This window comes from Lissotriton vulgaris, chromosome 6, assembly GCF_964263255.1.
Source record: "Lissotriton vulgaris chromosome 6, aLisVul1.2, whole genome shotgun sequence".
Classification (NCBI taxonomy): Eukaryota; Metazoa; Chordata; class Amphibia; order Caudata; family Salamandridae; genus Lissotriton; species Lissotriton vulgaris.
Window position 1 is genome coordinate 146,220,990 of NC_141694.1, and position 23,377 is coordinate 146,244,366.

At 44.9% G+C, this 23,377-nt stretch overlaps 1 protein-coding gene across 1 annotated transcript in view; it reads right to left on the reverse strand.

Moving 5' to 3' along the window:
* The window catches only part of LOC147706931 (L-threonine 3-dehydrogenase, mitochondrial-like), a 34,505-nt gene extending 11,444 nt beyond the window's left edge, over positions 1–23,061 (reverse strand). Inside the window, exons 1-7 of the mRNA XM_086926183.1 lie at positions 22,809–23,061; positions 15,806–16,003; positions 11,521–11,563; positions 8,452–8,522; positions 8,159–8,308; positions 7,885–8,057; positions 6,283–6,373 (exon numbers count right to left, since the gene is read on the reverse strand). Coding sequence (XP_086782309.1) covers positions 6,283–6,373; positions 7,885–8,057; positions 8,159–8,308; positions 8,452–8,522; positions 11,521–11,563; positions 15,806–15,998 — 721 coding nt within the window. The 5' untranslated portion in view covers positions 15,999–16,003; positions 22,809–23,061. The remainder of the gene's footprint in view (positions 1–6,282; positions 6,374–7,884; positions 8,058–8,158; positions 8,309–8,451; positions 8,523–11,520; positions 11,564–15,805; positions 16,004–22,808) is intronic.
* Between the last annotated feature and the right edge of the window lie 316 nt (positions 23,062–23,377).

Consider the following 23,377-nt stretch of genomic DNA (forward strand, 5'->3'; position numbering starts at 1 on the left):
TAGGAAAGTTTGAGCTATTGGTTTTGTAAATGACACATTTTTTATTTATGTTTTGTTTTTGAAAATAGCAAAATTAATAGCTTTGTCATTTACAATGCCAATAGTTATAACTTTCGCAAATGTGACACCTATAGCATTTGTAATGCAATAGGTGTTGTATTTACGTGACTTACATGTATTGATATTACAAATAACAATGGTTTTTAATTTTTTTAAATAATTAATACTTAAATAAAAGTTATTGTACTTCATAATGGCAATAGCTTAAACTTTTGTAAATAACATTTGTGAAGATTATGTTCAGTGTATTTTATTGTGACGCAAATCCAAGAACAGAAGTTAAATATTAACATCTTTGTTACATTTGTAATAAAGCTTGAAACATTGAGATAACATATTTAAACCAGTTGTTGTTGAATGGTTCAACAGATTGATGCGGTGGTGGAGCTCAGTGATGTTGTGGTGCCACTGAGTGATGCTGTGGTGGTGCTGAGTGATGCTGTATGCTATGTTTTGCTGTGCTTTGCTGTGCTTTGTTTTGCTGTGCTTTGCTGTGCTGTGCTTTGTTTTGTTTTGCTGTGCTTTGTTATGCTGTGCTTTGTTATGCTGTGCTGGTGGGTGAGGGGGCAGGGTGTGAGGGCGGGGGTGTGAGAGGGTTGGGGGGGGAGGAGAAATGCGACACGGCAGGAAGGGGAGGGGCAGAGTGGGGAGAGCGGCGATGAGGGTGTAAAGCAGCAGGGGCCTTTGAAGTGAAGCTAAGCTTCACTTCAAAAGCACGAAGGTACAGATTGGGCAGAACATATATGCTCTACAAATATACAGGCTAGGTTCAACATGAAAAGAGGCCGTACCTCAACACGTCCTGATGACACGGTCTGAGGATACTATTTAGGGCTAAAGCAATGCACAAACGTTTAAAGACAGGTGGGAGAGTGCGCAGTGGGATGTCTAGGTTAAATTGTGGCGAGTTATATACAATATAGGCAACTATTAAGCTTACAACGTCTGTAAAATTGTATTAATTTTCTTTCTAAAGGGGTTTCTTTCAGTAGATTTGCAAATACAAAATAAGGGGACATGTAAGAACACGGTTAAATTCAGAAAGGTTTAATAGACGAGATGAAGCAACTGCGCTTTGGGCTGCACACAGCAGTGACAAATAATTAAACAAGACGGAGGGCATTGCTGTGGGGAGAGGGGAGGAGAAATGCGACAAGGCGGGCGGAGTAGGGAGAGCGGCGATGAGGGTGTGAAGCAGCAGGGGCCTTTGAAGTGAAGCTAAGCTTCACTTCAAAAGGTGTGGAAGGAGTGCGGCTGAGGGAACAGTTGGGTAAAGTCTGTTTACGACCTAAAAAGGACTGGATATGCTACTCGGGCATTGAACTGGGAAACTGGAGAGCGCTGAAAATTCTCAGCGTGCAAAGCACTGTGGCACTATAAAACATAAAGGGTTGCTCATATATTAAAAAGAGACAGATGTTCTAATAAAAAAAATCCTTTTGAAAGCACCTTTATATATTATAATATGTATATTTTATGCGACATAACTTTTGGGATTCGCAAAATACTTTGTTAAATACACTGACAAGAAGCAGGACTTTGAATGGCGCTGGGTTGTGTGGTGGTGTGGAAGGGGGTTTGGGAAGATCAAACCGTTGCCCTGGGAAAATCTGAAGCAGCAGCTACACACTTTAGACCGGATGTTTCGATTAAGGGCTGGTCTGCGTTTCTTATGAAAAAGAGTCTGAGACCGAAAAGAGACAACACAAATGGGTGCGGGTGGAAGGGGAAATGAGCACAAGCCCTCATATGGAGTGCATAAGCACAATTAACCACTTGCATGCTGATGACGGCCCCCCATCCGTGTGCAAAACCGCGGCAGCATGCAAGGGGTTAAAGTAGCTCTAAAAAGTGGAGCAGTGAATGTACACAAATACTTGGCCTATGTTCTAGGGGAGGGCCAAACTCAAGAAGAGGCACAGCGCATACATGACATGACACAGTGGAGCGAACGATATGAGCACAAACAAATAGTAAGCCTATTGGTAGGCTGTAACCACCAACTGTAACCAGCATGCCTCAAAGACACCGTGCATGTGCTGTATATTTGAGACCTAAAAAGAGACCTATTACAGAGACCTGAGAAACAAGGGAAAGTCTAGAAAACTCTAATAACTAGAAATCAGGTATAGGGAAGTTTCTTTTTACTTAAAGCATACATGGAGAAAAGAGGGCCCCGTGTTAGGAAGGAAAGTAAAACATACATAAAACAAGTGAAGAGGAGCTGAGATATTGGACAAGCAACATAAATAAGAAACCTAAACAAGCAATAGGAAGTGCCGTGAATCGATCTCGGGGTGGGGAGACATAAAACAAGCAATGGCGGCCGCAAAAAAAAAAAAACAGCCGCAAAATGAAAGCGCGGACTTTACCTGAAGTTGTCAGAGCACAGCACTCAGAAACGCAAAAGAAGCTCTCGGCATTGCAGGGGGCGGGGCAGCCGAACCCTTTGAAGTAGCCAGGCAGAAAAAAAAGCAATTAGGACGGCCTACGGCCGTGAATAAGAGACGGCGGGGAGTGAGGAACAGATGGCTGTGAAGGGAGAAAGGCTGCTGGCAGGGGGAAGGCTCGTGCACGAGGAGCTTGTCACGTGATTCGCTTCTCTAGAACTGTTGAAAATCAGGATCGTAAAAAGTCAGCTTTGTGGATGGACGGCATTAGGTCTCTCTACGAGACCTAAAAAGGTGTGTGATGGGGTTACATCCATCCTCAAACTGATAAGTCTCCGATTACAGTCAGTGTTGAGCTTTCTTTACATTTAAAAAATAAATATATGTGAATCCAACAGTGATCGGTCTGATCATATAGGTTCATCAGAGATAAAAAAAACGGTATAGTCCCGATGACAAAAGAAGCAACATGGGCTCACGGAAGGTGGACTTGAGGTTAGTATAAAAGCTAGTGGAAAAGATAAGAGATCAGTCTATACTGCTAAACTATCAGTGAGGCTTTTAGTGCTTACTGAAGGGTCTTGCAACAGAGCATTTGGGAAAAAGCATCATAGTACAGAAGTGTCAGCCCCTTATAATCTTTAAGAGAGTGAAGCTCAAAGAGAGATCAGAACCAATTCCATGAAGACGCTAAGGGCAGTGGTCAATGAGAGATTTTGGTCATGTTAGACTGTAACTTGTGTGTAGGATGGAACACAGTGCTCCCCTGTGGACCTACAACCGAACACACAAAGTTATAGAAGTTATGCATTTGGCCCTTTCCATACAGGGTTGAATACTCAGCAGAATGACTCTCCCACACCCCACTTGGCAGAAAAGGTGAAACTGTAAAATACAGCAGAAAAGGTGCATGAAGAAGGCGATTCTAACAACAACAAAAAAAAAGGGAATGTTAATGGTATGCGAGATGGTTCAATGCCTTTCTTTCATGGTACAAAGCAATTTGGCCCCTAGCACTAATATAGTGCTATTTAGACAGTAAGAGTTTACCATCTTTGACTCGATTAACAGCCAGTTATCGGAAGTAAAAGTTGGTACTGCTTAGAGGTTTCCAGAAGATGTCCCTTTCCCACAAGAGTGACAGACAAATGTAAAGCTGGAGACTTACTAGCTTGTGACCAAACAGTCAGGGGATGACAGGCTGGGTGTGTCCACAGTAGTAGTGCACACTTCAAATACAGAAGTGGGCATTAGCACTACAACCGCCCTAAACCGGAGAGCAATTATGCCAGCTCACAAACTCGAACCTATAAACAGGGCTGGGCATGGGAGAGTGGGGACCAGGCCACCAATATTCAGAGGGGCACAGCAGCAGCTGACTTCTTGTCCTGCAACCACCCCCCAAAAGTATTTTCACCCAAATCACTATACCGGCTAATCCGATTTAGTGCAGTCCAAAAAAAAAAAAAAAAAAAAAAAGTGGGAGGGACTAACCTAGTTAGGCAGTATGCATGTGGCATCACATGCCAAAACTTTAATATGTACGTGTGATGTAAAGCACTCTGCTTTGGGATGAGTAGCGCTATACAAGAAAAAAAAAGTGGTACTTAACTTCATGCACGCTAGCGGAATTCCGATCGCACGCTGAGATTTTTTAAATCGCATGTTACGTGACGAGCTGGGCTCGTCATCAGCGTGCGAGGAGGCTACGCCATGACGAGCCCAGCTCGTCATCAGCGTGGAAGGGGTTAAATTAGATCAATGCCTCCTCAGGGGTAGTAAGCGCTGTATAAATTACATTTAGTATTATGTAACTACTGGGAGAGAACACATCTACATTCTTACAGTGCATGCATTTCTATTAAACCGAGCCTGAACTAAGTGAAAAGCTATCTCTTAAGTATATGTGAAGTGCTAACCTTTGTTTCCGCTCCCCTTCATTTGCTTCTAGGTATGAGGCTCCTGACTGCTCCCAGCCAGGAGACTCCAACAAAAGGAGGCCTGATGACCCCTCAAATTCGGCCTTTGTTATGTATATTACAACTTATGACAGGGGCTAGCATGCAGAAGGCAGTGTCTGTGTGGAAGACAAGACAGATAATGGAGCGTAAAATGTTCACTAACAGTAACTTGTGAAAAGTGTATGGGAAAAGAAAAAACCTCCTGTCTCTTTGAGTGCATCGTAATTCTATTCATCGAGATTTTTGGAAAAATATTTGGTATATGAGAACAGAAAATAATTCCCGGCCACAGCTAACCTACTAGTATCACACCATGCAGTTTTATTTTCACACGTGAATTACCCCTCCTTATCTGCCCCATTCATACCCAAATTCTGTTAGTCATTATGCCCTTCAGACCCCACTACAAAGCCAGTTTGAATCCATAGTATGTTCTCTCCTTTGGATATCTAGCCCAGTCCGATAATAAACCCCCACCTCAGGGAATGCTACTTCCAGTGTGTGGCCAACATACAGTAAATGGGACAGTGGTCAACGTGCTGAATGCTAGTCATTGAAAATGGTGGTTATTGGCAGTTCACATGTTCAAACCCTGGCCAGGCTAACTTGGAATTCTATTTTTCCATGGTCTGGTAAATGAGCATCCTTAAAGTGGGTATACGAACGGGATATTAACTGCGCAGCAGAATTGAGGTCTGAAGTGCGCCAAAAAAAAAATCTATATATATAGATCCATCCACAAACTAGGTCGCCTGTAAAGGAGTTGCCACCAGACAGGTAAATATCAGCCACAATTCTTCATTGCAGGTTCAGTGAGGAAAAAGCAGTACAGCACTCAATTCAATCCAGGAAGTGCCTGACGCGTTTCGTGTCCGGAGACACTTTATCAAAGGCTCTGGAACAGCTTGCACAACGCTTTTGATTTCTTGGCGCCACTTAAGATAAACCCATGTCCCGCCCCAATGGGCATGGCCAACCGCATGGCCTGCTGGACAACGTGGTGCCGTATTCTGCTTCAGTCAGCCGACCAGGCTGTCCACAATATTCAAAGTATTGCCCCAGTGGGTTGGTGATGTGTGGATAGTAACATCACTGACGCGTTGTTTCTGCAATAAAACGGCTACTTGTCCCATATGCAGTGGCCGTTTTCACGTCACCGCTGGAGTGTTGTCAGCAACACCGGGGCTTCTCCGCGGCTCAGTCAGGCCACCAAACATCCACAAACGAGGACGCCTGTAAAGGAGTTGCCGCCAGACAGGTGAATATCAGCCACAATTCTTTATTGCAGGTTCAGTGAGGATAAAGCCGCACAGCACTCAATTCAATCCAGGATGCGCCTGACGGGCAGGTGGTGCTGTTTGGAGGAGTATCACATAGCATTACCAAACAACGTTATGTTTTGCCACCCACTTTGGATTCATTTTTGTTCATTTGGGCAACAAAGCAGCAACTCACTTGAGGAACAATTGAAACACTACAGGTTCCAGCAGGCCACCTGGTTGGCTACGCCTATTGGGGCGGGAATGACTGTTTAACAAGGTGCTTAAAAAAACGGCCGTGATGTGTGCCTTTCAACGCTCAGAGCCCATGAAAAAGTGCTACAAGGCACGAAACGCGCCGAGCTGAAATCAAGAAGCTGCGCAACATTTCTGCTGTTTTGGCATGCTACTCCTCCAAGAAATACTGGCTGATTTCACCTACCTGTGCAGACCCTCTTTTTCGACATGCAACTTTGTTTGGAGATTATCTGTTTATATATACACACACATATATATATATATATATATATATATATATATATACACACACACATACAAACACATACACACACAATTTTAGAGATTAAAACAGCATTGTTAACAAGCGCTCACCTGTCGTGCCGCCACCAGGCTGAGTGTCTGCAGAGATGATTCCAGGATACCTTAGACACCGAAAGTCCAATCCATACCTATAGTGGTAGTACTGAGTACAAAAGAGTCCCATCAATACACCTAGCCAGCAAACCCAATCAAGAATTCAATGCAAATCTGACCGGGGAGGGGTTTTGTAACCATCACCTACAGTCTGGATTACCATATTCTTTTACCATAAATTATCCTCATCACTGATTAGCAGGACAAAAGAAAAGCAATATGGACTTCTACTAACCATCTATCTTAATTATGCACACAAAAGACATACTTCTATAGTTACATTTTTTTTATCATAACATTATAGGTGCGGACAAAACTCAACTGCTTGCATTCTAAGAAAGTTTAGATAGATGACTTGATGATCATATCAAGGTGTGCATTGCATTTGTAAATGTTATTATTTTCAAAGTGTTCAGACAATTTTAGCTTTTTATATTAGTGTTGTAGGTTATGTTGCATGTCACTCAATACTTTTGCACATGCACAACCAATAGATTATGCTCCCCATGCCATTGGATTCAGGCTAGCCTGGCTGATGAGGGGGAAGACACCCCGAAACCGGTTCCAGGATGCTTGCTTCCAGTCCAGGGAGGACCAGGCCTGAGAGTTCAGGCTGGACTTTTACCATGGGGAGGAGGGTCAAGCCCGATTTGCATATGGCTGGTTCCAAACTGGGGTGGATTTAACCCAGCTCTGTGACTGGGGGTGAATGTTTAACACTGGTTCAGCATTCCTTTAATCTTTTTGTGCTGCTATATTCACCAGACTCGGAGCAGAAGTTGTCAATTGTACTTTACATGCTGTCCTAGGAAGGCCCTGTGGTAACTGCATTCATCTATTGAGTTTGATACTCTACCGAGAAAGATAATCTGCCCACACCCCAAGTTCAGTTAAGGAGCCCATCTTAACACCCTTCTGCATTATAGTAAGCTAACTTCCTGCATTTTTTTTTAACAATTATCAGATGACCCAACATAGTTTTCAGATTCTGTTTTTAGGGACAATTCTCAGAACGAACAGTCATACCATAAGAGACTGGGACTACATGTCTACATTAGGATATTATGCAAAAACAAACGTGGGGGTGGGGGGGGGGGGGGCTTAACTGGTCTACCCAATTAAGCAATTATAAATTCTCTTGAAATGTGAAAAAGGAAGAAAGGAAGTTTGTTAACAAAGTATTAGTGCACTAACATGCAGACTATAACCACTAGAGGCAAACTTTTGTCCAGTATTCTGTGCTAAATGGTTCACCATCACCAACCGGTCTTTATTAAAGATGGATATAGGGGTATACCATCTCAGCAGTACTAACCGGATAAGAGGGAACCAAAAAACTCCTATAGTGCAGGGGACCAGAGTGTCAAGAAGGAAAGTGAGGTTGTAGGAGTGAACTAGAACATTAAAGTTTAATGCAGAGATGATTAACTGAACTCGGAAAGGCATAGTAGCTTTTAAATTTCTCTTCCCAGGCGTTCACAGTCCAACACTATTAAGAATTTTCAAATAAAAATACGAGGAGCAAGAACAGCCCTGCATCCGCAAACGGTTGGCACTTACCTCTCCCATGAGTTCTGCATGGACCTTGGACACACCATAGATTGTCCGTGGCCGCTGGATACAAAGATCAGGGGTTGGGTTGCGTGGAGAGGTAGGTCCAAATGCTCCTATCGTACTGGGTACAAACAGCCGCAGACTGTGTTCCGCAGCAATGTCTAGAATATTGTGCAAACCTACAACGAAACATGTCAAGTCAGTCGGAGGGCTTGCAGCACTTCTGCTCTCATCCATCAAGGACCCATCTGAGAGGGTTTGAGCGGCTGTCAATGCTTACCAGTTATATTGACAGCTCTGGCCAAGGGAACATTTGCTTCTCCAACAGCACTGAGCAAGGCACTGTAATGGATGAGCCACGTGATGCGATTATTCACAATAATTTCACGCAGGTTCTTGTAGTCCAAAATATCTGAATAGATGAAGGGGCCTGATTCCAAAGAAGCAAAGCAATCCTTATGTAAGAGTCAAAGATGAACACTAAAAATTATGACTGCATTATTAAATAAAATTCACAATATATATCTCTTCCCTAAAAGAGGTGTCAAGTAAAAAGGTTTCTAAATCTCTTACCACTGTAGAAGACACTATCAGGGGGCTTTCGGATATCAGACAGGATAACATTGTTTTTCCCAAATTGTTTCCTGCAAGGCAAACCACAATTAATAGTTACAATGGAAGATGGAGTCCACTTTGTGGGTTTACTTTCGATAAAAGCAGCATGTATAGCTTCACTTTACAATGCTACAACATTCATGCAGAGTTACAAAAGGGCAGAAAAGGAATGCAAATGGGAAAGTATCCGTTAATGAGCCCACAAGACCAGATCTCCTATGAGATGTAATGGATAAGTGCACGAAAGTACTATTTACAAAGCATATTTTAATATCCAAAAAGGTTAAAAGGTGTGGTTGTATGACTTGCTTATTCTGGTCACTACACTTCTTGCTCTTTCCATATCCTTGTGGTAGTCTAACACAGCCAACTCTGTGCTAGCGGACAGCACTCTGGAGTACAGGAGTTGACCAGTAGTTGGCGCTCACCCGGAGGAACATCTGGGCAGCTTGGGGATGAAAAAGCCTGGAATGCCAGGGTGTACCTTTTGGAGGCCTGGTGAAGGATGTTGTGGGAGAAACTCACAAGACATTCTTCACATGTTGGCCAGAGACTTGTTGACAAGGGCTACTTCACAGAACTCTGGCAACTACTGGACTGGTGCACAACACACTACGGTAACGTAAGAATTTCCAAACGCCACCACAGAGTGGTGTACCTACAAAGATAAACATCCCTTTCTTGCACTTTTGTCTCAGCACAACCTCAGTGCAGGTGCACTGAGAAGAGGTTCTTCCATACCACTAAGAGATGGAACCACCTGCTCAGACAAAGGCTATCCAACCAGCGGTCTGAAGCCAAGACGGATTCCGTAGTTCATGCCAACATAGTATTCTGCTAGGAAGACTGAAATATTTCCTATCCATTAACTACTTCTGAATCTCTGGGCTTAACAGTTGCAATTGTTTCTGAATGCTCCTGTGCTCTGCTATATTTACCAGTCAAGAAGCCACTGTGTACTGATCTATAAACTTATTTTTTCAATGTACTGCCTCACTCGCCGATCTACTAGCCTGTATGCTTGCAGGGTGACCCTTCCAAGACTTCTGCAAACTCTGGCAGAGGGAGTAAAGAATATTAAGCCGTCCATTACTCAACACTATTCTCATAAAAGATAGAGGCCTCATTGGACCAAGACATGCCCTCTCCTCTACCATGTATAAATGTTGCTTAGCTTGAAAACTTGCTTAATAGGCTGATGATGCCGAGATAGTTCTAAAACTGACATATCACCTCAGGGAAATTTTGGACTCTACAAATGCCTCCAGCAACTGAAGTTTACCCAAAAAAGAAAGTTAAAAAATTGAAACACCAAAACAGATATTCTTTTTGGACTATGGAGAATGGAAGGTCCACACCACAGCATGATCTAAAGATATTGGATCCCACCCACTCATAATTTTGGATGTGATCAAAACTCCAAAGTCAGGTCAATGTAATGAAAAGACCGTTCAACATTTTGGTGTAGCTTTCCTAGCTTGGGCTACTCCTGTAGCCCAGGCCTCAGGAGCACGTGGGAAGTGTTTCACCAGAAAGCTTCAAGGTATCTAGAATGATACTGCTAAACAGTTCCAAGCATGAACTGACAAGGCCCTATCACTCAGCCCTTATAACCATGCACTGGCTACCGGTCACAGCAAATTCACATTGAAAGCACTTGAGATCACAGTTGGCGTTCATAGTAGTCCATTTTTACTGCACTGCCCAGCTAGGCTCCACACCGCAGAGGCAGAACAATAGATCAATAAATGCAACACTTCTGATTACGTCCTTTATCAAAGAAACCAAATACATAGAAGCTCCTTCTTGGTACAAACCTAAAAAATATATGCAACACGCTACTCAAAAAACAGGGTTAATAAGCAACCACTTTGTAACTCATAAAAAGCAATAAAATTATGACCCCCCACCAACATATGCTCAACTCACTCTATATGTTATCAGGTTTGTAAATATAATGAAGCTTTCCTACCGCCAACAGGGCTGATCCTTTCACTTTTGAATGGACTCCACATGGCACTTCCCTGTTAAGTGCCCTGATGCCCCACAAAATGTGTTCCACACACAGATGGTATGCTTTTGCATGCAGCTATTTTTTTACACTCTTTTACACATTGGTTCTGTGCAGTGAAGATGGACAGATCATGCCTTACACCTTAAAACCTCATGCAACACCCAAATGTCCCAATATGTCTACCTTCAGCCATCATCGAAAAATCCACTCGCTATGGCAAGCCAGATTTAATCAGGACGAGCGGCTTTCAGAGACAGAGGTCAAGTCCATTACAGTTGGGTAGAGTAGATTTTTCAAGTTACTAATCTGCAGGTCTAACAACATTTTTATGATTTTGAGCCATGGCACGCTTGAAGGGCACCCATGGACCAAATGCAAATTACTGTGCTCCATGACCAGCTATAGAAATGGTACATACAGAGTAACTTGATAATAGTATATATAGCAAGTGATTTAGGCCTGGAAGGGGGTTTCGTAAATATCAAAACACTAGCATGCCAGAAACGATGTTCCCTAGCTGGGGTCGGGGAGGGGGAGGAAGTTACATGCCTTACAGGTTTTTAAAACCACCTGCAGAACTATATCACACGTTTCGAGGCCAGGGTACAAGGTTGTTTAAAGCCTCAACATGTTTAGGTCCCCAAGATTGTTCAGGATGCATTGTGCAGTTTAGAATAATCTACTTTAAGGGCCACTACGAAGGTCCAACAATAAGCATACTTTAGGTTTAAATTGGCCAAAGTCCTACTAATCCGGCATGTTCTATCAAAGTGGTACCAGCTGGCAAAGGCATAGCCTAACTGTACTTTAGAGCTATAAGTACCAGTGGGTGGAATAGGCACAGCCACCACTGTGGCACTAGCAAAGACAAGCTAACCTGCCCACGCCAGTCACCACAGACAGTTCAGAAGCAATGATTGTAATCACAGTAGCACCCAACACATTCTCTTAACCACAGACACCCAGGCAGTACAATCAACACATGGCATTTCCATGAGCACAATCAATGTTACCTTAGCAGCTTAGCAAGACCTACTCCAAGCTGGCCAAGACCACCTATAAAAAAGGAAAAGGGTACAGTTAAGAACACTTATGGGTCCAATCAGTGTGCCATCTTGGAAAACAATCTAGTGCAGTCTACATAAAGGCGAAGAACATTCCTGTGCATTACAAGCTAATATGGAGAGCAGGATGAATAGGCTATTTCAAGGTGACAGAACCCCTCTAAACAGTTTACTCTCGACAAAACCTAGTCATGTTCATCTTCTTAATATACTCAAACTCTGGATGCTGTACCTTGAGAGAAAGGGGATTACAATTCACCAAGAAATGCTACCAAAACTAATGTCAGGGTTACTAAGTGGCAATCGGACACCAGCCAGTGATTCACAAAAAAAAAAATGTATACATTCCGAGTTCTGGGCCCAGGATGCTAGAACTGGATTGGTTAAGCAATGGCATTTGAGAAGCAACGCACATTGACTTTGATAACATCAATGAGGTGAGAGGTAGTGGGTCATCATTTAGATTTTCTGCCACTCGAGCCCGAGAAACCGCCCCCTGGTACTCGGAGAAACTCAGGGAACTGAAAAGACAGTGCAGAAAAACGGAAAGAAAATGGCGCCTGGGATACGCCGCCACCGACAAAGAAAGATATAGAGAAAACATCAGAGCCTATGAAACAGAAAAACTCTGCCCAAGCGAACTACTACACGGAGAAAATCATGGCAGCTTGCTCCAAACCTAAAGAAATATACCAGGTAGTAAAAACCCTCTCCAATATCCCCCCACCAATAACCACAACCCACGACCCCATTTCCCGCTGCAATGAATTGGCTAATTTCTTTTACCAAAAAATAAACAAAATATACTCATTATTTGCAGCCCCCAGCCCAGAGGAGGTTACACCACAACCCACAAACGCTATAGAATACCACACACAAGTTCATTTGAATGAATTTCCATTATTAGACCTAGAAGTACTTAAATCTCTCGCATCTCAGGTAAAATCTGGCTCCCCCCTTGACCCAGTACCCCCTAAAATAATGAACATGGCCGACCAGACCATCTTTCCCACCCTTTTGGACATTCTCAACTGCTCTATATCAACAGGAGTGGTCCCGCCCGTATGGAAACAAGCAATGGTGAGAGCATCGTTAAAAAAAACCCAGCCTCAACCCCTCAGATCCTAATAACTATCGCCCAATCTCCCTGCTACCATGGGCAAGTAAAATTTTGGAGAAGTATATTAACCTCCATCTTACTAAATATCTTGAGGAGAACCTTCTATTGGACGCAACCCAAACTGGGTTTCGCCCCAAACACGGCACAGAAACGGCACTGTTAGCCGTTACGGAAGAGGCCAGGAGGATCTTGGATCGAGGGGGGGATCAGTGGCAGTGGTCCTCCTCGATCTAAGCGCAGCATTCGACACAGTATGCCATAAAACTCTGCTGTCCCGACTGCTCGATCTTGGCATCTCAGGAAACGCCCTCGGCTGGCTGAGTTCTTTTCTCAGCAAAAGAACCTTCCAGGTCTTTGACGGCGACTCGTATTCTGAAAGCCAACCCCTGAACTGCGGCGTGCCCCAGGGCTCATCACTGAGCCCCACGCTGTTTAATGTGTACATGAGGCCGCTGGCTGAGGTTGTTCGAAAATACGGTATCAAAATCATATCGTATGCGGACGACACTCAGCTGGTGGTCTCTCTGGCACAAAAAAACAGCGAGCTCCCCCAATCCAACCTGGCATCCTGCATGGAGGATGTCAGAAGTTGGATGACAATGTCATCCTTAAAACTCAATGGCGATAAGACCGAGATAATGACCCTCGGCCCCCCCTCCTTCACCTATGACCTGCCATGGCCCGCAAGTTTAGGGCCACCGCCAACTCCGAAGGAAGACATCAAAAGCCTAGGAGTATGGCTAGATAAGAAGCTCACCTTTAACACTCAGGCAACAAAAACAGCGGCAACCTGCTTTGGGATCATCCGAATGATGAAAAAAATCTTACCGATACTACCCTTTGAAGCCAAGCAGGTTGTCATACAGGGCCTCGTACAATCCAGGCTAGACTTTAATAACGCGCTATATCTAGGAGCCCCTGAGTATGTGCTGGAGAAACTACAACGGACACAGAACTGCGCTGCCCGCATTCTTCTCCAGATCCCGCGCAGACTGTCAGTCAAGGCAGGGATCAGATCTCTGCACTGGCTCCCTGTCAGACAGAGAATAAAATTCAAAACACTCTACCTAGCGCACCAAGCATTCCACAGAGCGAGCCCCGAAATCAATCACTCACTTCTCTCCCCTTACTGTCCCGGCAAAACCCTTCGTTCCACTAATGCATTTCTCGCTGCAGTTCCACGAATCAAAAGGGCTAGAGCAGGAGGCAGGTCCTTCTCACTCAACGCTGCCAAGCTCTGGAACTCTCTGCCACTTTCATTAAGATCTAACCCTACCCTCCCGCTTTTCGGCAAAGAACTGAAAACATTCTTATTTAAAAATTAAATCTTCTTCTTATCCTCCCTCTTCCTTTCCCCCTCCCTCCCCCTCTAAACCCCTTTTCCTCTACCAGCGCTTGGACGCCTTTGGGCAGCAGTCGCGCTTTATAAAACTCCTTCACTGCACTTCACTTCACTCTGACGCATTAGGCAGATTTGAAGTTTGTCACTTAGAACACCTGCAGTGGCCATGTGAATGAGAGTTAAATGCTAAAGCAAATTAAATCTTGAGGCAACCAAAGGCCGTAACAGAGTTCTAATGTCTTACAGGGTAAAAGCACAAGAAAATTGAGTATGATCAAGTACTGACTGTTCCTTATAACAACCAGATTGTATTTAATGTATTAAAAACCATAAATTAAAACTGAAGCTGGAATGCACAATAAAAAAATAAAACATGCATTTAACTTGGCAGGTTCATCTGAGACTCCGCACCAGCTTATTTAAGTACAACTTTGAATTTTAGTGGCTGAGCGATAACTCAGCTGACATTCGAGACACTTTGAAGTCAGTCAGAAAAGTGAGTAGTTAATCGTTGGTGTGATCAGTCTGTTGGTGTGATCTTTGGATACAACTGCGGTCCTTACAGTCTTGCTAGTCACGTTTTAAGGGTGTTTGTCGATCCAGGGGACATGGATGTGTACAGTGGAAAGAAATTTACAGTGTGATCTCACTTGACAACCGAGCATATATTTATGACTTTTGAGATGATTTTTTAGGCTATGGAGATGACCATTTGATTCATTTGAGCTAGAGGAAATGTTCAGTAGTCTGAAGAGATGCTCATTCTGTAGTACAAATGCAAGCAAGTTTTAAGATGGTCAGCTGGTACGTGGTTCAGACGTGTTCAAAGCGCAGATCAGTCTTGGATACCTGGAGTGCACTTGCTTGTTGAGTGGCTTGTGATTATTAATGTTTTTTGGGATGCAGCTGGATGCAAGTGCAGACGTTTTGAGGCCCCTATCCCTAACAAGTCTTCTGAACAGCTTGGCATTGGGCATGAATAGAGTTTTGTACATTGTACTACCTACAATGAGTTAAGTTGGGAATGTGGGCAGAAATGGGAAAGCGAGTGGACTGACTAGCACAGGCCGGCTGGTTTTAGTGGCCAATGCCTGGGAATCGGCCTCTCATGTTGAGGTCAATAAGGGGCAGTAGCGGATGAAAGAGGAAGGAGAGGGGGTGGTTGAATGTTAGCTGCTCAGCCTGGTAACTAGTTTTCCAGGATTAGATTGACAATGAAGCCCAAAAGGTCAGGAACTCTCGAAATTGCATGAAGCATGCTCCGTTTGGTTTCCTAACAAAGTGCGATTTCCATGTTACAGCTAAGTGACAAGGTCATGATTTTTGCAGTTCCTGTTGTACGGTGCTCTCTATTGGTGAATGGGGGCTCTCGGGAGCAAGACAATAGATGTATCATTGGAGGTAGTCTATTTAATAGAAGTGGTTGAAAAGGCACAACCGGTGGCAGGGTTTCTGCCAGAGGTTTAAAAGTTGAGAAGAAGAATCACGGACAGATTGTTTATGAAAAACCCTGTGCAGTTGGGTAATGTTCATATTGGGGTCTGTGGGGTTCATGGGGATGCAAGAGTGCTTCTGTTAATAGCTGGGGTGACTGGGTAATTAGGGTTGAAAAGGCTTGATGCGTTGACAAGCAACTGGAATGGATGCTTGCTGAACATTGAGTTTTATGTGCAGGCCCTCAAATAGACTAACTGGAAGCAAAATTGATAGCACAGCAAGTGTAAGTCTCCCCACAGAAGAGAGTGAGTGTAAAAATCTGAAAGCCCACGCACCTGTTATCAGCACCCGGGGGTGATCTGTTTCGGTGAAAGACACTGAATGGAAACTGGCATCTGAGGGAACCTGACGAGGTGAAACACCAATAAACCGGACTGGCACCACAGAGGTCTGACACCCGCAGCATGGGCTCTGTAGCACATGTTTTGCAGCTCTTGTTAAAGTCCGGATAACCGGCATGGTGGACATCAAGTCTGCAATCAACACAGGAAAAGAGGTTTAGACTTACATAAAGTATCATGAGACAAGGCGTGCCAAAAACCCTATAAAAAAAAAAAGCAGCCCTCTCAATCCAACCATAAAGTCAAAGCAAAAAGCCTTGAAGCATGATCCGTGACAGTAAAATTAAAGGCAAGTAATTCGAAATTTATTGTACAATGCCAGGCTGCCAAAGTCTAATTACGAACAAGTTATTTAGGATATAGCTAAACAAATCAACCTCTAAACATGCAGTTACTGGAAAAATAGGAGCAATTGCTGCTTACTTCGAGAGAAAAAAATACTATCACTGATAACCCCAGCAGTCTGGACAACTACAACACAATATGATGTGGGTTATTAACAGAAGACCAGAGTTTCAGATTGGAACAGATTACATGTCAGAAGTATTTTCTTTTTTAAAACCAATCTACAGTGGGCAATGGTAATAAGCGTTGGAAAAACTAAAAAAGTTCTAGTTTGTTGCCCAGTTAAACACTAGCTCCTGACATCTGTTGTGATCTGCATGTCTGTGTTGGGCCTGGCAAGTAAATACTACCAAGTACAATTAAGTACAATTAACTGAGTTAATAGTACATTTGGGGCCCTTTCCGGGTTTCTGCTACAGCACACCTTTAAATAGGTGCTCCATGCACAAACCGGGAAAGTGACCCTATTTTGTAGAAGGTGCTGCCCCCACGACAGCACATTCAAGTGAAATACTGAGCGGATGAATCAAAGTCACTCTGGTTTAGTAGGCAAACAGCAAATGCGACCCACCCCCCCCCACTTTTGAGAGGGGTTAAGAGATCCCCTTGCAGGTGGGTGCAGACTGCATCCACCTGAAAGGTATGTCTGGGGCCTCCGGAGAGCCGGTATGGGGTGTGGAGAGAGACTGGCAATGCACCTCCTAACAGCTTCTTTGCCTTTGCGTCCACAATACAAAGCAAGCACAGAGGTAAAGAGATTCCTCATTTGCAACTGTCCACGCCCCCTTGCACATGAAAGTACAACCTCTTGAGTGAGTGACGTTACAGGTAGTGCCAGTACTATCTTTGATCATAGATGGGGATGCACAGTCACCTGCAGCAGGGGCGGCCTTAGGCATGTGCAAGCTGTGCAGCTGCACAGGGCCACCACGCCAATATATATCCTTAATATAATAATCCTCTGAGGATGGATACATATTTGCGTGGAGGTCCCTGGCGGGGATTTGGCGGCCTCCGGCTCTGTTCCACTTCCAAACACCCTTACCCCACCCCTTCTCTGGCTTCCGCGCTCTGCCCTGCCCGAACCCCCTCTTCTGGGGCCCCTACCTACTCTCCCTGCCCAGGGCCACCATGAGCCTAGAGCCGCCCTGGCTGCAGCCCCTTCTCTAACCCAAAGTGCTTCAGGGGCACATGCCCATTGGACGCCCAGGGAACTTTCTATAATACAGCCCCCAGTATTTATAGTGCGGTTATTAGGGCATGCTATGGAATCAGGGCACTGCTCAGCTGCTACGTTTTTTTCTAACTTAGTATGCTCCCGATGGAGTCGTCTCCGGGGTCGGATTTTGGCACGGGCGAGCTGGGCCCAGGCTGCCAAACTTTAGAAGGGCCCACCGACCTGTCAGCATGAAGGTTGTGCATGTAGCAGTTTACCTCTGAATGGGATGGTTATCTTCATAACTGCCTTTAATCGGTTTTCTTTTTCTATGCTGCAGGCACCCTGTTTAGCACCTATTAACTCCCGCAATCTTCCTCCCAACCCCCTCTATCTCCCCCCCCCCCCCCCCCCCATTAGCGCGCCTCCTTCTCACTACTGTGAACGTAAGATTGTGGGGTGGGTTGAGGAAGGCGCAGAAGTGTTTGCCTTCAGAGGCACTCACTGCAAGAGGTGGCACTAACCAGCAGCCGCCTGGGCGCTGTGCGATTAAAGGCCGGCTCTGGCTGCTTCCTGGAGTGCTGCGCACCAGCACGTAGCGACGCCAGCTGATGGGGAATGTGCATTCGCCAGGCCTGCTATACACTTCAATATCACGTCATAGAGGCATTTTATTTTAATTTCACAATTACTAAAGTGCGTGTGCATAAAGAGAAGCGATACTCACTTGACTTCGAGGCCAACGTACTACAAGAACTAGACTGTCCAAATCAGCCAGTTAATGACGTGGGCATATTTCTATTCATTTCCTGCAGGGGCCGGTCTACACTTCGTTTTTGCTCAACATATCAACCTTGCGTTACCCCTTCAGAAGCATTTTTGTCATACATTGGGAGGGACGCCCTCGCTTCCAGGAAGAGCGCAGCCCTCTGGCAAATAACAGGCGCGAGTGTGTACGTGTGACGGCGCGAGCGGGCAGGAACCGGTCACAGGCTGCGCGCGCCGTGCAGTGATAGGATCCTCCACGGGCCCCCCGCGCGTGCGGACGGCGTCGCGCGCCTAGTTTAAGGGGCAGGGAAGCTTTTTCATTTATTTAACCCGCCATCAATTTCCCCCTCGCTCCCCCCGACAGTTGGGGACGTGGACTAAGGTTATAGCAACTGTCAAGCGTTTACACGCTTGGTGTTCGCCATAAACAAGCGTTCAGTCGGCTCCTGCTAGGCATTTGTTCCGATTTATATAGGATGATGAGTCTTCAGAAATTATTACGGTCAGTGCGGAGTACCTGCACTTTTTTGTTTTCAGGGGCTGAGTACCTGCACTTCCCAAGAGTGACTTAATATGTTTAATTTGAGGGGGCTGGCACTTCTCAGAAACAAGGCGATAACTCTGGTGCAGAGTAAATGCACTTCTATTTTTCCCCTTTCAAGCACTGAATGCGGTGATTACGTACCTACAACAAACATTCATTCCCCGCAGGCTGTAAGAGCCCCTATAGTCTGCAGGCCGACAAGGACACAGTGCAAATGACTTACTTGGTCCGCTTCTGTCCGGACTGGACTCTGCTGGTTACCACACATACATCTCATCTCTCCCAGTCGCTCACTCACAAAACCAGGCCTGCTGCTTTTGTGGGAGTGTTTTAACAACGGTGCAACTGACGATGCAAATTTGACTTGAGTGTAGCGGTTAGAAGTAGTTCATACAGGTGTCGACTGGCTGATTGACATCCACGGAACTACTGTGAAGAAAAGGGCCGTTGTGCCACGGAACTACTGTGAAGAAAAGGGCCGTTGTGCCACGGAACTACTGTGAAGAAAAGGGGCCGTTGTGCCACGGAACTACTGTGAAGAAAAGGGGCCGTTGTGCCACGAACTGGTTCCTGATGTCGATTGGTAATTTATTCAACCATAAGCAACCACTGTTTCCCCAATGGACAGATGTAGACCAAAAAGCCATAGAATGCAGGTGGATTTACGAGAAATAATGAGTTCAAGTCGAGTTTTTAACCTCGCGGTTGACTATGGAGAAAATTAAACCCACCTCGACAACTAGCCCTCGGGCCAAGCACTACAACTAGATTAGTCTCCGTGGTGCTAAGAGCACTGAGACCTCAGGTGCTTGAAAGAACACAGGAGCACCAGTACTAGGACTATGAGCATTGGTACCCAGGAACCTGCACTAGCCCAACTGACTTGATAAGGTAACAGTGACCAAGTGGTCTCACTAGTGGCGAGACACCTTCAGCCAGTTCCTACCTTTTATACATTAGCACTGGACTCTGGGATTAGTGAGTTGTTGACTTCTAACTGCAGTATGCGCCTACAAGTCCCCACACACAGCACAAAAGCCCAAAAAATCAACGGCTGAAAAACGCCAGACAGTATGGGGCTACCTGGGTGGGTGGGTGGGGTGTTGCACACCAGTTCCAAAATGCCTAGGCATACCTTCAGCCCTGACTATTTAGCAGTGGGGGGCCAACATGTTAACAGGCAGTGCAAGGAGCAAATGAACCAGAACAACCCTGCCACTGATAACTGGGCGCAGATGTTAGCTATTGTCCGGGACATATATCCCCAATAAAACCATACACATATTATCACCTACCACAATATATCTCCTTTGGTACCCACAATACACATAAAGGTAAATAATTACAATAGGAGTAAAATCATTACATCAGGGTATGTTTGTCAGTATTGAATGGACAATCCACTGTTCTTTGATCAGTAGAAGTACGCTCTCCAATGGTCATGTGGCACTTTAACTATTGTGTTAGGAGTATCCAGAGCATATACGCAACATTGTGTGGAATAACTTCAACGATATATCGATTAAGAATTATAGAGCCGGCAAATATGGAGTCTGGGATCTCAAAAAGAGCCAACATTTGGCTTGGCTCAAGAACCCATGCACAAGCCAAGCCTTGAAAAGCTTCGACCACATGTAAATCAAGCAACTATCATGTTAAAAAAGTGCTAAGCCTCCTGAAAATTCAAATAAAGTATTTTACATGCGTATGCATTTCACTGTAGTACAACAAATTAGATCACTGCATTGCGAGGCATTTATTAAGTGATAGTTGGTAAGCCTGAATTATGAAACATTTATGCTCCCTACCACAATAATCTGTTAAGTAAGAGGCCGGTCAGCTGTTTTATGCACCTTGTGGCCTAGGAGATTAAACATTGAGAAATATTAGTTATTAGATACAACTAAATTTTAGCACAGCGCACACCCAAAACTCATGTATTACTAGGGGTTCTCGTAATAAAGAAATGTCAGGTACAGTGACAAAACTTCAAAGATCATACACTTTGGTCGATTGGGAAAGCCAGGACTAGTTTTCCAGATTTCACATTCCGCAATAAGAGGGCATCTTACTCTCGTGTTTAAATTAATAGGTTCATACTTTGTCTGGAATTCCTGGCGAATGAGGTCCACAGGCAGCAAGCAAAGCCACTTGAAGGTTCAGCTCGTTTAGGGCTTCAGGGCCCAAAAGTTACTCCTGCTCAGTCAGACCCAAGCATCTGGCTCGAGCCTTCAAGAGGCTTGCCTACCTCTACCTCATCTTCATGCCCAAGAACCCCACTGCAGAGCACCTGCTGCTTGAAAAGGTCTATGGCATATACACTCTGAAAATCCTCATGACAATTATACAGATGCGCAAGTACATGTATATATACACACATTGTGTGTGGGAAGGCGTGACCATTCATAAGAAAGCCTCGAGTGGGTCATTCTGACCCCCACCCCCACTAAAAATAGTGTGATTAAATAGTATTTCTCTTCACATGAGGGTGTATTGCATTATCTTCCTGCAAGTGCATTATAGACATTTAAGCAGACACCGCACAATGATGCATAGGCCACAGTGAACATCAGCGATTTAGTTCCAGAAGACAGCTTTACTACGGCAGAGGATTTGAGATTTACACTGCAGTAATAAAGTCTGAATCTGACTGCTCCAAATAACCTGCCCTGATCGTGTTTGTTCTGTACAAACTCAAGTCTAATACCGACTCAGCCCATAGAATACATCCACGGTATGCACAATGAAGTTCGGGTCACGAGCAGGAGTCTGGATCTGGAACCACAAATCCATGACTTCCTGGGTTCTGCGGACTCCCTGTCCATCCATCGTGCGTACGTGAAAGTTTGACGGGCCGAGAGTACAGCGGTTCCACAGAGAACGACTTCGATGTCCACAGGTCCCACTGTCCACCTCATTAAATCCACACCATGGGCGGCTGCCCGAAATGTCGGTAAGAAGAGGCGTCTAGGGCAGCAACGTAGCATTCATCCCCATATCATATTATTGGCAATACTGTGAACAGAAGAGGCAGCAAGTGCTGTGCAAGGCGGGTGTGCGCGTCTCCGAGCGTGGCGAGGCACACGGGGCGTTTCAGGCAACAGATTCAGCTCTCGGATTCCACTGGGAGCGGGGGGGTTAATCTCCTCCGGCCCCAGGCACCCCGCCCCCAACACAGCTAGATCCTCACGTGCTAGGCTGGTCCGGTTTGTGGCCACCCGCCAGAAGCAGCAAACTCAAAGTTTGTTACAAAAAAATAAAATATATACGTTTTAAGGCGTCAGTCACTACACCCTATGAACAGCGTGCCAATTCTTCCGAATTCTGTCACAGACCGTATTTTCTATACGACCATCTCTCAATCTGCATCAAACCTGCAGCGCTAGCAGTCCACTCCATGTATTAGCCAGTCCCCCCTTCACCCAGAAGGAAGTTATATCGCCCAAATAGTTTTATTTCAAACAGGTAACGCAGACACAAGGCAGCATTATTAAGAGTGGAAGTACCTTCTAATATATTTTATACAACTGTACCCCGACCCTCATTAAAGCTCTTGTGAGCGCTCTCAATCTGTTACCCCCACCCACCGAATCCTCACCCCTTTAATCATTGGAGAAAGTAGAATTTAGGGACGTATTTCACAACAATGAAACTGAAGCTTTCAAAGCGATTGAATTCCAACTTATTTGTTCAACATTTAAACATAATTATACGACTGTGCAAGTGTGTTAAGATAGTTACATGGTCATTTATATAGTTAAAAAACGATACTCGTCAATTGGAAACAACGAGACCGTAGAGTGGAATTTGGAGAGCTGCAGAATCCCCAGATCAAAGCATGCAGAGTAATGAACACTAATTGGCAAACGCGTCGCTGCTAGCCAGAAAGACACCACAGCGCCACTGAAAACGTATCACACGCAGTCTCTGTACACGCACAATAAAAGACGTCAAATAAAAGGCAAATCGAAGAAAAGAAAGGAATCAACGTATAACGTAGCTTCCACCAAAGCCATGTCGGCATCAGAAACCACAGACTCCTACTATTGATTTAAAATTAAAAAACGGAAACCCTGCGCAGCAGTATCATTAATCACAAACCTCGTCCATCCCTCAGTCCTTACCTTGGCTTCCGAAAGACAGCAGCAGGGCTGAGGGCGGGACGATCCTTTTATACGGCACAGCCCCCAGGCCTGCCCAATCCGAGGCAGCAGCGCAGGGGGTGTCGGCTACCTCGTCAGCCAGTGGGCTTAAGCCATGATGTCAGGCAGAAGCACGCGGCTAGTGTATCATTTCCGCGTCCTCCTGCTCCATCCGCACCCGGGGGATGGACAGACGGCTCCTGTACAGCGCAGGCAAGCTGTGCCTGGTCCCAAGCTGTCCCGCAATAGCTCAAATCTTTGAATATAAAAAAAGACTATCCGAGGTAACAAGTGATATCAAAGCAATCCTCGGCTTGCGCTCAGGTAGGATGTGTGTTTAATAGTTGCATTATGGTACTTGTAGTCTGCCGTAAAGACAACTGTTAAAACAATTGATGGACGGAGTGCTAAACAATGTAAAACATTCACCCTAGAACAGGGATCTGACTAAATCGTTTTTTTGCTCCCCATACCATTCCAATTTAAACCCAGCCAAATGCAAATCAGTCTTAACCCTGTGCCCAATGGAACAGTCCGCCCAACTGCCAAGC